At 49.7% G+C, this 17,088-nt stretch overlaps 1 protein-coding gene across 3 annotated transcripts in view; it reads right to left on the minus strand.

The window, feature by feature from the left end:
• Positions 1-17,088, minus strand: part of LOC113966244 (sodium- and chloride-dependent GABA transporter 2) — a 38,767-nt gene that overhangs the window by 12,803 nt on the left and 8,876 nt on the right. For all 3 annotated transcript variants that reach the window (XM_027680668.1, XM_027680666.1, XM_027680669.1), the window contains 6 exons: positions 16,576-16,800; positions 12,166-12,300; positions 11,331-11,471; positions 10,694-10,778; positions 8,246-8,378; positions 4,193-4,327 (listed from right to left, as the gene is read on the minus strand). In XM_027680668.1, the coding sequence (XP_027536469.1) occupies positions 4,193-4,327; positions 8,246-8,378; positions 10,694-10,778; positions 11,331-11,471; positions 12,166-12,300; positions 16,576-16,800 (854 nt within the window). The remainder of the gene's footprint in view (positions 1-4,192; positions 4,328-8,245; positions 8,379-10,693; positions 10,779-11,330; positions 11,472-12,165; positions 12,301-16,575; positions 16,801-17,088) is intronic.

The raw sequence follows: 17,088 nt of genomic DNA on the forward strand, positions 1-17,088 counted from the left end.
AATACAGCTGTGGTTCACCCCACGTGGATGCATTGCTCCAGCAAGGCAGAGATGATTCCATCCCTGAGCCTCTTTGGCACTGCTGTGCGGGCAACAGGCTCTTCCTCCCCATTGCCCAGTACCTGCCCTCTGTCCCCCAGGAAGAGTGTGAGCAGTGCCTGGTCTTGCAGACCCTCTGCCAGGACATGAGGGCACATGGTGGGAGCAAGAACAGCGTGCCAGGGCAGCCCAGCTGGTGCACGTGTCCACACGCAGGAACAGCGGTTTGTCCTCCGGCAGGAAAACAAACACTCCGGCCGCCAGGAAGGGGAGGCAGGGGGCCGGCAACAGCACAAACCCAGCACACGGGGCCAAGTCAAAGGCCTGCTGGGAAAACAATAAATAAGGGGAACAAATAATATTTAGCAGGCCCATAGTCGCCCTCCCCTCTCGCTGGGAAGCAGCAGCTCTTGCTGGCCACGGAGCAGCATCAGGAAGGGCCTGAATTTGGAGAGGATCTGGGGCTCTGACCCCTTCACCAGTATGGCTACAGGGGCCCTCAGTCACAGCCCTGCAAGATGCACACACCTCTCATCCTCCCTATGGTGGCCTAAGAGGCTTATCCTCAGCACAGCCTCGGCAGTAAGAGCTGCTCCAGTCCAAACCATGACCCAGCCATCAGCATTCTCCCTCTCCAGCCACAGGCAGAGTGGACAGACCCCCCCAAAAAACTGGGGGCATCTTCTTCTCTTGCTTCCCCTTCCTGTCATACTGTTGGGAAGCAAAACCCCTGGGGGAAAACTGCAGGGGCAAATGCTGCTCCAAAAAGGATAGGAAGGATATTTGAAAAGTAATGCACGCTTCTGCTGACCCTTGGCACCTCTGGTGCTTTCTTGCCCCCAGGACTGGGATACAGCCCCCGAATTCAAGGGCCTTCAGCACATCTGGGGCGGTTGGAAAACAGCTTGTCACAGAAAGTTCTTCCTTTATATAAAGACTGGATAAAGTATAAGCACATACAGCAAGGTGGAGGGTTTTCTGGAAATTTCAAGAGGAAAACAAGAGTGGGAGGTTTTGAGAAACATTTGCTTCTTTTCCAGAGACAGATATGCTCAGAGGCTGCTGAGTTTACCTCCTTCTCCATTCTCACTCATTAAATTTAATGAAATTTAGCTAAAATCACTTGAGATTTGATATGAGTGAAAGGAGACTATTACATTTCTTCTCTTAAAAGCAAACCCAAACACCCAGCTGGCACTTTCTGCATCAAGCCCATCAGTCCTCACTTTAAATCTGTCTATTTAAACAGTGCCTGGCAGTGGTATGAAAGCATCAAGCAACAGAGAGCCTGTCAGCATCTGAGAAAAGTTCTTTAAATGACAATTTTCACACACTTAAGCCTTATTCCTCTCTGAGTTCCTCTCATTTTAGCTTATCACTAGTGGATTGCACTGTGCATCCTTCTCCTTAATCATATTCATAAATTTCCAGCATTTTCTACTGAAATAGACAATTGATAAAACTGATAATTGCAAAGGGTAGAGTGAACAAAAGTAGAAATGGTAGATGATCCCATGAGTCCCTTTTGGTTAAAACACAACCTGTTCTATGAAATAAGAAGGAACCTTCTGGAGCATAGAAAATGCAATCAAGGTGGGGGAAAAAACTCTGGACTTAGTTATGCCTGACATGCTATTATCATAATATTAACTATTATACATATAAAAAACTAACTGTGGGGTTGTTTTTCTAGGTTTTTTTTGCTTGGAGGCACACAGTTCAAAATTGATGATCTCTTTGGTGGTTTTGCTGTTATCTGCTTGTATTTGAGTGGAACTGGACTTCATTATTCAAAACTTTTATTTGGTAGTTTCTCTGTATAGTCTGATCTACCTGTCAAATGCAATTCATTTACCATTTTAATTATAAGCATTTCATAGATTCAGAAAATGAAGGTGCAGGAAGATTTAGAGCACTGTAGACTTCATGGCCAGAAGAGACTACCATCAATCAGCTTGCCTGACTCTCATAGGCAGGATTTCCCGGTTCTGTCCAAGGTCACTTGGCAGGTGAAAAGCAATGATTTCCACACAACAGCCTGATACTCTGACACTTAATCACATCTGCTGCTGCTCCCTTGATAGAATCTGATAAATAATTCATCCCCTCTTTTCACCTAGTTTTTCATACAACTTAGAGGAGTTTTGAATTTGTCCCCTTGTATATTGTTTGTCCTTTGTTTAAACCTCTCCTTGAGAAGCCTTTATCATAAGGTTCAGATTGCAGAGGGTGTTCTTAATTTTTTTTTTTTAACTTCCAGAATCCCTTCCCAGGCACTAGAGAATCCTCCATTTTGCCAGGCAGTGCAGGACTGTGGGTAAACAATTACAGTTCACTGTCCTATGAGCACAAATCAATTACAATCGACTTGGTCCCAAGGGGCTGGCAGGACTCACACTGTCCCTGCCACAGACACAGGGGGGCACAGACACACACACGTGGGGCTTGGGGCGCTAAACCTTCCCTCTCTGATGGGAAAATGAAAGAGAAGCCTCAAGCCTTGCTACTCAGTTCAGTAGGGTGGTTAAAGCTCGCTGGAGGAAGGCAACCACTGCTGCCGACTCCCGCTTTTCCCACAGAAGCGAAGCATTCACTGGGGAATGATGGAGCTGCGGAGGGAGGGAGGAGCAAATTTTCCTTCCCTGGTTCATCAGAGTTTTCCTCTTGCTCTGAAGGGTTACTCTGCTTTTCCACCGACACATTAGCATTTTCCAGGCTGGAAGGAAACTGTGCTTCTAAAGCTCAGGCTGTAATTGAAAAAGTTTGCCAGGACAGACCTAATGAGGACACAACTAGCACCAACCGTGCCACGCCTGAGGTGGTTTAATTCAGTCCCCTGGGCAACGCAGCCACAGTAACAACAGGACTTTTCATAAGGGAAGGAGCACCATTTGAAAATATTATTTCATTTCAGAAGCCTCTTGCACCTCATCAGCATGAATGGAGACACAAACGCTGCAAACACAGACCTGTCCTAACCCCCTTCCAAGCCTTGCTGCACCTTCGTGCCGAGGGAACAGCTGTCCTACCCACCTCGGGTCCACAGACAAAATAGAGAAAGAGACGAGCTGGCACTGTAAAACAGGCTTCTCACCCCATGCTCAGGCACAGCCTTGACCAGAGAGCGACTTCCAGAAAGCTGAACAGGAACTCTGAGTCCTTCCCATGATAAAAACCAGACTGCCTGGAGCTGGAAACCGGACACTTGTGTTTACCTCCCCGGACCAGAAGCTGTAAGTCAAATTGACTTGCACGGAGCCACGATGCACCCTGGGCACAGGCAGAGCCCGGGGATGACCTGAAGCCTCTGACACACTGCCATGCCCCCCTGCCCCCAGGGAAGAGGCATCCTCTCTCCTCCATCAGGGAAGGCAGGATCAGCTGGAGCCGTACCTCCTCCAGCACTTATGTTCCCATTCACAAAATTAATAACCAAGGCAACAGTGGTGCTAGACCAGAAAGAGTTAATGAGGTTACCAAGGGTTTTGCTGGCCTATTTTCCAAGCAGGCACCCTTTAATCTCCTTTGGAAACACCTTCACACAAAGGCTGGTACAGCAGCTCAGCTGGAGCCAGGATTTAACGTGGAAGAACTTGTCCCAAAGAGATTAAAAGCAGCAGTCGGGCGCTGACCCTCCTGTCAAACAGGCAGGAATTTCTCACCAGGGATGGGAAGGCAAGGAAGGCAGCCAGATCCCGCGGACTGTTGCTGCAGCATGCCACGGCTCCCACCATCCATGCATCCGGCACGCTTCCCCAGGAGGCTGAAGCAAACCTGTCAGGAGCAGGGCTCAACCCCACAAGCACGGTGCAAAGTGGCGCTCTGTCTGCCTTCACAGCAGAGGAGCCTTCCCAGGAAAGGGGGGGGAAAGCTGGCACCACTTGTGATAGAGGGTTAAATCCCATGCTCCTGAGCAAGTCAGGCTCAACTGAGACAGGAAAATATGGTAACAGCACTGGAGGGCAAGAGAGCAGGGACTATCAGAGTATGCATCAATATCACAGCCCTGCCTTATGGCCACAGAGGGGGAAAAGAGGAGTCAGAAGGAAGAAATGGGAAGAAAGAAAGAGGGAAAACAAGAAGGAGAGAGTGAGGGTAGCCACAGGAATCCATGCAAGCACAGCTTATCCATTCAGTCCCCCCTCCACCTTACCTGGGGGTCCCCAAGGCGACTGATGTCTGGATAGAGGTAAAAGAGGATTCCCTGGAATGCCCCGGGCAGGGAGACTCCCCTGATCAGCAGAACAATCAGCATGATGTATGGGAACGTGGCTGTGAAATACACCACCTGGGAGGGGGATGAAGGGACAAGTGTGAGAGAGCAGCATGAGCCAGAGCACCCAGTGCTGGCAGCACTGCACCAACCCCCAGGCTGGGAGAGATGGCCAGGAGACACATCAGGCTGCTTCACCCAGCACCTTCCTGTCTCCAGCATTTTAAAATGCACCCAGAAAAATTGTGACATGCCATTACGTGTCTGGAGTCAGAGAAAACCTTTCTAGTCCCAAGAGCAATCCAGACCATGAGCCAGACTGTCACCAGGCTAGAGGCAGAGTAGCTCTACTGAAGCCAGGAGTGTGATATCTACATGCATCAGAGAAGGAGCTGCTCCCAGTATCTGTCTGCATATCCCTACTCCAAATAGTCTGAATCACACACAGACAGTCTCTTCTCCACAGGATTTAGTGGCAAGGGTAAAGGGATGTGCAGGTAAGAGATACACCCTGAAATGTGATTGCCACCAAAGGACCACCAGGGACAGTGGGGGGTGCCCAGCTCAGGGCTGGCACCCACCTCTGCCCACTGCAGGGACTCACAGAGGCTGCCTCTGACTGACCCCTGTACAATTACCCAACACGGGTATTTCAGGCAGAGTAGGGCAGCACATCTCAGAATTGCCATCACGGATGCAGACCCAAACAGAACCTCTGACCTGTGTCCTCCTGCTTTTTATGCCACCAGCCCCATGAGCAATGTAGATGTACTCAGGTAGGGTTGAAATTCCTTCCTCTAGCGAAGGAGCCACATCCCTCAGGGGAAAGCTGGAGGCCAGTATCCACTAATTCTTTCAGGGACTTGACCTCTGGTAAATGTAACACTCAATTTGGGGATTACCAGGGTACTTTCAGGACTGTTTAGGCTACTTTCTGTAGCATGCCACCACAACACAATGTTGTAGTCTATGTTTCCCATACAAGCAAACTCATATCAAGGGCTCACGCAGCCTCCCCAGAAATTCAAGTAATGTCATTAATCCCTTCGCATTGCTTCCGCACCTTCAAGAGTTATTGGCCACCCTGAAAAGAGGTCGTTCAGCCCATTGTATCATGCTAGGCCAAAAAAAGAAATGTTGCTCTTTCAGGTTTTTCCTGTGTGGACGTGCTGAGTGAGGACTTGCACCAGCATGCTTCACCTGGACACTACCCCACAGCTCTTTCCTCAGCCTCTGCAGTGGTGCACTGGAGAGCTAAGGCTCATCTCTGGAGGAAGTGCAAAATGTAATGATGTGAAATGATCCATTCATCACACCTGCCCATCCATCCAGAATAAGCTGTTTTGAAATCCACCTAAAGGCCACCATCCCTTAGCAGGAGTTACAGGCTGTGCCGCAGCTGCAGCAGTTTCTGCATTAGAGGAGGTCCTACTAAGAACAAGCGTATGACTTCCCGGGACAGTACGACCACTTTCACTCTGCCCTGAGTAATTTTTATGATCTGAGTGGTGATTCACAAAGATTTTTTCTGGATCCACTCTGATACACTCCGTGTGAATAAAGCAAGGTCCAAAGCTCCTCACTGCAACGTGAGTCCTCCTCTGAGTCAGGATACGCACTCTCCAGTGATTCAGTTTTGTATTGTAGGACAGAAGGATTTGAGAGATAGCCTGTCCTTGAAAAACCACAATACTAGATTATCATCTCTGCCTGCAGCTCCGTGTTTTCTGCACATTTCATGTGCCCTTCTCTATATATCACAGCAGTCTTGGGTAATACCACAGTGGTCAGTGAAAAATACTTCCTTGCTGCAGCTCAGGATTGCCTGAGATGTCTGTGGGAGCAGATCCATCCCCATCTGCACCCTAAACACTGAAGAAACCCAAGGACAGCATCCTTCAACACAGGCAAACACCATCATTCCTTTCATTCTCAAATGTTCAAGGAGCCTCTGATTTAGAGTTCTTCAGTGACAGTTTATCAAATCTGCAGGTCCTGCGAGTTTAACCATCATCACTGTATTTACCACACAACCAAAGGCTTCCGTCAGGAAATAACAGGATGCAAGTTTAATTTTTCTCAGCCTACGAAAGCCAGATTAAAAACAAAAATCATAGAAACAACTCATTGCTTTTGAACCCTAGTGCCCAATTCTTCCAGGTTGCCAGTTGCACATTCTCGCCTGGATCTCTAAATAACATCAATTTTAGGAGCTCAGAGTACAAACTGACATTATTTGGATTTCACATTTTGGTAGCATCTTATGTGCTTTACAGCTTGTGCAAATTAGTGTGTAAAGCTTTTCACTCAACAGTCACTCACATATCTCCACTGAGACCAGAGACCTGAATTTGGAGAATGTTTTGCTGTATTAAGAGTGCCAAACTTCTATCTAACAACAGGAACATCTGGATCCAATGAGATATTAGTCAGTGCTTGGATCAGACTCAATCTTTTTATTTCTTGGGCATTGCTAGCACTAACTACATCACTAGGAACCTTGCAGGGATCAGTGTGATTGTTCTGTCACATGCTGGTCAACAACATCCAGAGTTTTATTTGAATCTGATCCACACGCCTCAGCAAAGTGGTTCCATCTGTGACAACCTCCTGCATCTGTGAGCGCTCCTTGGGGTCAGGCAGGTCCTGCGTTGGAGGATGCAAACTGCTGCTGGTGTTCTGAGTAGGGTGATTTCAGCTTGTGTTGTTTGACCCTCCACAGGCAAATCCACACAAGGAAGGTGTATCTCTTCCCCAGTGGGGTTGTATTCCCACAGTCATCATTTTAGTCAGGTTATTAAATATGTGGAGGGTTGATCAGCCTATGGACACTGTTGCTTCACTGAAAGAAGGTTTCTGTTTTCAAGAAGATCTCACCATCACTAGTACTTCTGTCTGAAATAGATCAAATTTGTTCTCGGCACTTCCCACACTATGTTTGCTGTATCTTAGTATCATATTTGCTGTTATTAGACTGCCTCTGCTTTCTTTTAACAGGTCACCACAGCAAGTGGTTGCTCTTTTCTTCTAATTTTACTCCATGGAAACCAGAAAATATCATCTCTGCAAGATGCTTGATTTCCCTGCCATGTTTCATAACCCAGACTATTCTGGAAGCAGGAGAAACTGCTGACACCCATGCCATCAACTTGATAGAAATGGGTGCAGCTAAAATTTACACCCCATCACACATGATGTCTTGTTCAAGACTTGCAGAGAAGACACCATTTAGGAAACACACTAAACCTTTTCATTTTCATCTGTTCTTGCTGGCCCCAGACAAAGCTGGCTGGGAATGGGGTCAGGAGGCGGTAGCAGAAACTAAGTAATGGGGTCAGTGCAAATGAGAGTGGCACACTTTGTGACAGAGGGAGCATGGAATGGAGCTGGGCAGTCACACCAATCCTTCCTAAAAGCATTTAAATATATAACTCTTTGGTGACTAGTGTGGGGAATAAAAAAGGAAACCTTTATTGCTGGAGAATACGAGCAACTGTATGAAGAGTTGGGGCAAACAAAAAGAATAAAAGACAACCCCCATGGTGACAAGGCAGAGAGGGCTTTGAGGCCATCAGAGTTACCTTTGTTTATACCTAACGAATTTGAAGATTTTCCAGCTGCACTTGCCGTCAGAGGCAAAAACACGCTGCATGCTCACACTGTGGTGGGAGGGAAGTGAACATGCAACCACCTCACACATAGGAAGACTGCAGAGTCTCCTGGGCCTGGTGATGGAGAGGGACCAGATGGGTATATACATCTTGGAAGTTAATGCCCTGAGATGCCTCAGTTCTCCCATCCTTTCCTACCCAAAACACAGGGCCTGGCTCACATTCCTACTGCAAGTTGAGCCCTACAGACTCCTGGCAGCTTACACAGACAGGAGTGGTTCCCAGGGAGTCTCTAGGGCCTCTCTGAACCTGTAAAAGGTGATTAGAACAAGCACTCCAGCTGTGATAAAGGGAAGAGGCTTGACTTGAACCAAGGACTCACCTTGCCTGTGGACTTGACTCCTTTCCAAATGCAGAAGTAACAGATGATCCACGCCAGCAAGAGACACAGAGCCAGCTCCCAGCGGAGACCACCCAGGTGCTGGATGCCATCAGAGATCTTTAGCACTCGCCTCCTGCATTGGGAGGAAGCAAAGGAACATGCAATTGTCACTGATTTTGGCCACTAATGTTCCCAAAACCCCCTGATTCTCAGCACCTGATGGCTCTGGGGAGACAAGAACCTTGTCTTACTAACAGGGTTCAGGTCTGAGCTGCAAGCCTCCAAGGAATCAAGCAGTGGTCTCCCCTGGAAAACAGTCACTGGGACTGTGGAAGATGATGCACAGACACTTGCTTCTACATTCACTCTAGGGCTGACCTGTTGGGCCAAGATATTTCTTCTCCTGTCCTCTCCCACCCTTCATTTGTATTGTCCTCTGTGGTAAGAGCTGTTTCTCTGCAAGATCATGCAGCATTTTGAACACACAAGCTCTGCCCAGGCCTTTTTCATGCACATTACAAAGTTCATCTACACTTCTGACATGCTTCAAACCTCAAAGTGAAGGATACACCACACTTACCATGCAGAATCCATCAGGACCACCAAAGAAGCAATGCTGTCCAACCATTGTACACTTCTTCTGTCTTTAGAAGCAGCTATCTCAGGACACAGAGCAGCACAGCATCCCATTCTGTGACTAAGACCCAACCAAGACTGCCATAATCTCCACTGCACAGTCAGAAGAGGCCACCTTGGGCATCCTCTTTCAACCAGTGTGGAGATAAGGTCCTGGGCTAGACAGACCCTGGTTCAGATGAGGTCAGACAACAGCAGCTTTCCATGTCATGAGTATGTCAAATGTTCCTTATCACTTACAAAACTAAGGACTCACCCTCCTCCATCTCCTGCACCACACAGATGGATCTGAGTGGGAAACACCACAGTGTAGTCCTAAAACCCCAAGCCTGAGACAGCCAGAGAGGGACATGCACTACCTTGAAACCCAGTATCAATGCCCACCCTGCTGCAAAAGACAGTGATTATCCCAAAACGAAGGTCGTGCTGCAGGAGAACCACAGTCAAATACACACTGTTGCCCTTCCTACCCCACAGCCTTTTGGTGGATTGAAAGAATGAGAGAGGGGTTGGAAAAATCACACTGCTCTCCAAGATACATTTCGTCATGTTGCTCTTTGTCTGCTTCTAAGGACATGGACTATGTAACCAGTGGGCAAAGGATGCCAGTGGACCGTAACTAACTGGGAACTGTACTGCAGCCAAAAGAGGCCTCTGGAGCCTGTCAGCCCACTGGACAGGTCAGAGCTTCTTGAAGAAGCCTCCTACCACCCTGCCAAGGGAAGGCAGGAACAGATGCTGCATCGGAAGCGATGGACAGTGGAAATTTCCAATCTCGTGTGCTTATTCCCCAGTAAAACAGGGACGGTTGCAGCAGTGATGGAAACATCAACTTTTCCAGCATCCAACGTCCAGGAAAGTAGTCTAAGGTGGGCCATGTGTGTGCAGCAGGCAGAGGGAGAGCACAGGCTCAGGGAGCATGCAGGAGACAAAGAAAATTTAAAAACTTTAAGAGCAGCATGCCTTAAAGTGCTCAGCCGGGGATGCCCTGGAGGTACTGTGTGTGTGCTCCATGCACCAACAGCAGCCAGCAGTGCTGCTGAGGGCAGCAAGGGCAGAGCTCTCCGTCCAGCTAAACACACAAGGGAAATGCACAGTGGCAGCAGAGGGGTTACTGGCACAGTCCAGCAGCCAGGGCTCAGTGCTTAACTGGGCCTGCTCTCCCAGGGGATGCTGAGGACCATCAGAGATTCCTAGCCAGCAGGCCTATGCCTCTGTGCCAGAAATAAAGTTACTCTGTACCTCAGGGTAACTAACACAAGGGGAGAAATCAATGAAAATGAGGGACCAAATTTCAGTGTGAAATAAGTTGATCCTACAGCTTCATTTTGATTTTGGTGAGTTTTTCTCCTCGGGATAGCTTGCATATTAGTCACTCTATAGTGAAAACATCACTTCTTTTTCTATTTTTAAAATAAGACTAGCTCACATGCAAAAGTCACCACCCACCATGCCAGAGCCTCCTGGGAACATACTGGTATCACATAGCAGTATGGATTCAAAAGAAAGAGGTCAGTGAGACCAAGAAGGCCAAAAGGTCCAGAGGGACAGGAATACAGCATCAGTGAAGGACAAAGTCAGATGGCTCTGAGGCCTGCTAGCACAGTCCCAGATAAGCACCATGAGCCCAGCAAGGTTACCCTTGACTGACAGTGCTGCCCCTGAGAGCCTTCACTCTGACCTGCCCAGCTTCCCCTCGTGTCCTCTTCTGGCAAGGATGGGCTAATAGGATGTGCCGCTGCAGGGTTTGTCCCTTGCCCAGGGAAAATATGTCTGAGAGGAAAGGGGTCTACAGGGCTGTCCTTTACTTACTCCCAGAACTCAATGACAGGGGAGGTGGCATTTTCGCTGGTCACGTTGAGTGTTGAGTTCGCCTTCTGGAGCTCCATGCAGTTCTCTGCGGGAAAGGTCCAGGGAGAGAGAGAGTGTAAGCAGCAGTGCCTGGAGTACCAGAGGATCTGAAAAATCCCTCCCTTTTCATCCACAGTGCTGACACTGATTGACATTGACTCTGGGACAAATTTTGTACAATCCCAAAGATGCACAAAACAAGTCCACTCCAGGGACACTTAAGGTGATTGCATTTAATTTTTCTTCCAGTGGGCACAGTCCCAACCAGCACCGAGTCTGTGGCTAACACACAGAACAGGTTGACTGGAAGATCCAAGAAGGAAGGTGCTCCTGGTGGCTGGAGCCCAGGGAGGTCACCACTGCACTGCACTGGGTAAGTGCTGCAAGTGGCTGGGCAGTGGTGCTCTCTAGCAAAGACCCAGAACAACTGAGCCTCTTCCCCAAAAGTGCCAGCAGCACTTGCAGTGACCCAGCACCCTCCACCCCTATGTCCCACCTACACAGGGGCAAGACACTCTCCTGAGGTTTGGCCGCGGGCAGCAGCAGGTTTCCCTCAGCCAGGATGTGGTGGAGGACTGGGAGGGGGCTCCACACCCACCTGTGTTCCACTCATGGTCACAGCTGCCCCAGGGGAGGTCGATGGTGAACGAACTGAAGAGATAAAACAAGGCCCAGGCCAGGACAATGATGTAGTAGAAGTTCAGCAGTATGACGATGACCTGTGAGGCGTAGCCAATTCCTGCAGAAAGCGAGTCCCAAAGGCAGGTGACCCACATGCCAGAGGACAGGAACAGGACTCCCTTTGGGAGGTGCTCACCCAATGTTTGCATCTGCTGCTCTGCATTTTGAGCACACTGCTGGATGAGTGCCAGCGGGGCGGCCACCAGAGCCATCATCAACTGAGACTTTCAGAGAAATCATGGAAAGTGGCTCGATGCTGGATGACTGTGTTGAAATAGTGCTAGAAATGGAGGATCTGACTGCTAGCCATTTATTAAGAGAGCTGACACCTTTCACCACTAAGGTTTTAAGCCACCTGCAAACTCAGGAAAATGACATAGCATTGACTTAGAAAAAAAACAGCAGAATGTTTCAGGTTCCTCATAACCACCAGAAGCATTTTCCCCATTTAGCTCTTGGAGGACAACCTTGATTAGGCACTAAGCTCCTGGCCAGAGCTCTGGCCATGAAGAAGGAACCTGGGATGCAATGTAACGATGGGAACTGTTTGTTGGAAAAGGTGATCAGTTTTTCCAGGGTGACTTTGGAAAGGGGGCAGCCAGTGGCCCTCCCAGGATGGGGGGCAGGGGTGGGCAGCGTACGCGTGGAGGTGAGTAATGCTCCAGGCTGTGGGGAGAGACACCACCACTCATCTCCCCAGGGTCCAAGAGTCTCCCCACCTCTCCATGCCCTCCCAGGCTCACCCCACTCACCTTCAAAGAGGGGGCAGATCCTGCGCCAGGCCGTCACCCCTCCCTGACTGGTGTACTGTCCCAGCGCTGTCTCCAGGAAGAAGACAGGGATCCCACAGGTGAAGAGGAAGATGAGGTAGGGGATGAAGAAGGCACCTGGCAGATTCAAGTGGCAGATAGAAAAATAAGCCCCATAGGGTAACGGGGATCAGGCTGTCTCCAACCTGTCACCAGGCAGGTTCCTCCTGGGTGGGACAGACTGGGGAGGGATGGGGGCTGTGGGTGCAGGAAGATCATGGAAGGGATGTCAAGAAAAGAGGATTTTCCTCACATTTCATCTCTTGGAATGATGCAATTGCATGAGAAGTTCAATGTTTACAAAAGATCCAGAGGGAAGAAAAGCTTCCAGGCCTGATTTTTGTGTAAAAAGCAAGTTATCAATAGCTGCATGGAAATACAGAAGAACACCCTGTTGTAAAGCCATTGAGACTTTCAATCAAGTTGGTGACTCCTTTCACATTGATTATTCTGAATAAGCTGACAAACCCATGGATGACAACACTAAGGCACTCAGGAGCACAGAGAGACTGACATCTTCACCCAGTCTGTGGGTTTGCTCAGTCTTTGCTCACAGAAAAGCAGCAGACATGCAGACAAAAAGCAAGTAGTTCAGGAAAGTATGTACCTCATGCCAGCAGCCAGGGCTGCCTTCCTGTTCAAACCCTGTCACAAAATGGGCAGGGAGAGATAAAATGCATTAGGCTTTTGATTTCCCCAGGCTCACGTTAAATGCAGCAATGGCCTTTACCCCACAGAGCACAGGAGACAGGCCTGCAAGACGGTCCATAACAACCCTGGTGCACAAGTAGACTCCAAACCCAAGAGATTTCCCTAAGAAGCTTAGCTGGCATGCAGGGGCGGGAAGAGGGAAGAGGGGCCTTAGGGACTGGCCAGGATTCCCATCCTGCTGCTCGTCCCAGCTGGGTTCAGACCCACAGCCCTCCTGTTCTTGCAAAAAGAATACATGAGCAAAATAAATAGGGAAGGCATCTTGGCAGCTCCCTGTGGACAAACAGAAGTTGAAGGGGTGCAGGGTTAACAGATGGACTCCATGACCTTATAGGTCTTTTCCAATCTTAATAGTTCTATGATACCTGCTAGCCCCAGGTAGCATCTGTCCACATGCTGTCCCCCTGCCAATAATTGATGAGGGCAAATGGAAGGGGAAATGGTTGTTTCAACACCATCCCCTTAATTCCCATCTTGCATGAAATCATATCATCATAAAAGTCAAGCCTATTTCCAAGAGACATTGTTGTTCATAAAAAAGTTTGTATTTAACTAAACTGCACCCAGGGTATCCAGGTAGAGGTCTCTGAGATGGCAGGTAGAGCTTTCCAGCCCAGATTTCCCTTATTTGCAGCCTGCAATCTGGCCTGTCACCTTCCTCAGCACCTCTGGTTATCTCAGGTTTCAAGTTTCGGAAGTCTAACTGGAGGGTCCTGATGTGTGGGTCCTGATGTGAAATAATGCAGAATTATGGTGGAGAGAAGGAAGGAATTGCAGAGACAGGTCTGGGCTAAAGTCTGTGATCTGCCCCACTCCCCTCACATTGCAGGTGGAGGGACACCAGAGTGGGATGGCCCCAGCACCAGCCCCAGTGCCCTCCCCATCTCATTTCAGCTGGCAGAGGAGAAAAAGTTGAGGAGAGGAGCCCAGCAGATCTGCCCTGCTCAGTGACTCTGAGGAGGGGGTGACAGGGAGGGCAGCACACCGTGGGGGCTGTGCTGCAGACAGGGGGCCATCAGCGTGCCCAAGCAGCTCCCCAGCGCTGAGCTGACATCTCTCCAGTCCAGCCTTGTCCACCCTCCCTGCAGCTGAACCCCGTTGACAGCAGAAGGGGAAACACTGGCACATGTGTCCTGCACGTCCCCCTCCCCATGTGCAGGGATGGCAGTAGTGGTGGGCCTTGGGAATGTCGGGTTTGGGGAGCTCTGGTGGGGGATGTGGTGCCGGCAGCCACACCACCAGACAGGCTGCCCTGGTATTTCCCAATCAGCCTGCCCAGGGAGGGCCTGACCCCGCCACAGGAGGTGAAAGCAAGAGCAAACAAGAGCAAAAAGAACAATTTTTTGCTCTTCTTTGTCTTTCCTCCACTATGGAGGGCCTTGGTATCAGGTGCTGAGCCCTAAATATGTAAGGGACTCCTCTTTCTTTGTTGTGTGAAAATATCCCTAAAGAGAGGAAAAGTGACTGGCTCTTTGCATAATTCAGATTTTGCAGATACCTTTTTCATGAAGAGGCTCATATTTAGGCAAGCAAAGCAAGAGCTGAGAGCAGTTATCCCCACTGTCTACACGCAGTTCAGCGTGGAGAGAAAGAGTCACCCAGCGGGGCAGACGAAGGGCAGTGCTGGTACAAGAGCTGTAGGCTGGCCATGATTGACTTGGGGCTGGAAATTAAATAAAGGCCCTACACCTTTATCGAAGAATGACAGAAGCAAATGCCTGGACGAGCCTTCTCAAAGGAGTAAAGGACTAAACCTCTGGCAGCTTTTAAAATTAAACTTGAGGTATTACAAGGGATTTGACACAGCAGTGCCTGGGATAGGCTGGGTTCTGTGAGGCAGGAGAGATCCTTGTGTCCTGCACAGCCTTGTCACACTGCTCTGCCCCTGGAGAAGACTTTTAGGAAACTCTTTCCTCTCCGCACAAGAGTCGTGTGCCCCATCCTTGCTCTAATCTCATGGAAAGGGGACTGGAGATGAAAAATCTGCCTGAGACTTCAAACTCCCCATGGTCTCTGCTGCTTTATAGGGCTTTGCTTCAGGCCCATTTCTCCAAGAAAAAAGGCTGAGAAATCCCTTTGTGTCTTGACTCTGCTGTCCAACCACACACAGCAACTCCCCTTTCTGCAGAGCTCTCCCCTGGCACCCAGGGCAACAGGTGCCAGGACAGGATTCCAGGTCCCTCTCCCATTGATGGAATAGTATCCAAGAGGGGTGCAGCAGTGGGAAAAGACATAGCTCAGCAAGCAACCAAGAAACATTTCCCATAGAAAAAGAAAATGAGGAAAACTATCTTTTTTACGACAGGGAAAGAAACTGCCTGACCACCTGGTGAAAAGAAACAAGCACTGAGCAAAGCACGGCGTGAAAGTAGCTGAACAGCGTTTAATCCTCTTTTATGCCACTGGGATGAAAGCAGTTTAGTGAGGCCCATGAGACTACCCCAAGCTCAAGCCAAGGGATTTCAGCCCCAAGTCCCCAGCACTCACTCCCCGCCAGTTCCCAGCCAAGTGCCATTTCCCCTCTCTCCCCTGCCCTTCCGGAGGGCCCAATTAGCAATTAATCACCAGACAGGGAGAGCAGCTCCCTCTCTCTACATTTCACCAAGCCAAATTTGAGAAAGAAGGTTTTTGGTTTTTTAAACAATTTTCTCCCTTAAAGTCAGCCTCAAGCTAAAAGCAGGCACAAAGACCTGTCAAAGCCCACAGCTCACCTGCAAAGTGATCCCAGCTCCACTGCCAAGCTGCAGTACAGCCCAGCATCATGGGGGATCAGCCACTGGTCACTACCAAGCACAGCCTGAGCAGCACTGGTGTGCTGGCACCTTGGTGCCAGCAGCAACGCCCTGTTCCATGTCTGTGCATCAGGTACATCCATCCACACACCTCACAGCCCTGCCATGGGGATCAGAGGCAGGGGTCCCCTCTCTCACACACTTGCATCTCTGGCAGATGCCAATTGGGTACCTTGGGATGCAGGAGGGATGTAATATTTCTCAACTGAGATGGGGAAAACTCCTTCACCCTCCCCTGTCCCTGACACCTGCCTCCAGCACCCCAGGGACACCCCTCTACAGACACAACCAGGACCTGTGACCAAGAGCTCCTTGGAATCCCCAGAGCCTCCTGGAAATGCTGCAGCTCCTCACAGAGCAGGCCTCCAGTGCCCCATGGCCTCCCATACCACTCCCTGGTCTGCCACCAGGACCCACCATCTGATTTGCACAGGATGTCTGGTGCTCCTCAAGGAAGCAGTGCCTGGGGTGAGACACACTGTTTCAGAGAGCCAAGCCCCTTCCCTGCTCTTCCTGCCTCCCTCTGCAGATAGTCACCCACCTCACCAGCAGAACCAGAGCTCCACACACCCCAGAAAAACACGGCTACAGCCATCAGAGACCCTAGAACGTTGCTGCCCAGTTATCCATGTCCCACTGGGTCAAAACAGCCCCCGCTGGGGGCCCGGATGGTGGCACCATGTTGGCAGGTTGGCACCCTCTCTTCAGACTCGTGACTTGGGCATTGCTGAGAAGCTGCTGCCAGCACTGGGCAGGGCCAGACACAGATGTCACAGAGGCAGGAGGGATCGTGGAGAGACGCTGGTGACCAGGTGCCCCTCGGGGCAGTCACGGCCAGGGCTGCACTTACCTCCACCGTTCTTGTAGCAGAGGTAGGGGAAGCGCCAGACATTTCCCAAGCCGATAATCTCCCCAGCCACAGACAGGACATACTCCAGCTTGTTGTTCCATTGACCACGCTCCAGGGTCTGGTCCTCCTCCTCCTCCTCTTCCTCCTTCTCCTTTTCCATGCCAAGGTGTGCGGGCACCATTTCACCATTGCTGACAGCGCCGGGGACTGTGTAATCCATCCCACCTACAGAAGGAGTTTCCTTTGTTACATTCAGCACAAGCCACGCAATAAGGCAGAAATTTGGGCTATGGGAGGCAAGAGATGGGCAAGGACACATGCACAAACACATGTCAAACTGTTCCTTTCTTGCTCCTCATAATGATTCCTGCTGGCACAAGACACTAAGGAGATGTGTACACTTTCACTACTGAGTCCAAAACCAGTTCTTAAAAGCCACTATTAGTTTCCTTATTTTAAATTGACTCATCTCAAAACACTACTGCTTCTGGAACCCCATCCTCTAAGCACAGT

Source organism: Neopelma chrysocephalum, unplaced genomic scaffold, assembly GCF_003984885.1.
Source record: "Neopelma chrysocephalum unplaced genomic scaffold, ASM398488v2 Primary Assembly neopelma1_59, whole genome shotgun sequence".
NCBI classification, from domain to species: domain Eukaryota; kingdom Metazoa; phylum Chordata; class Aves; order Passeriformes; family Pipridae; genus Neopelma; species Neopelma chrysocephalum.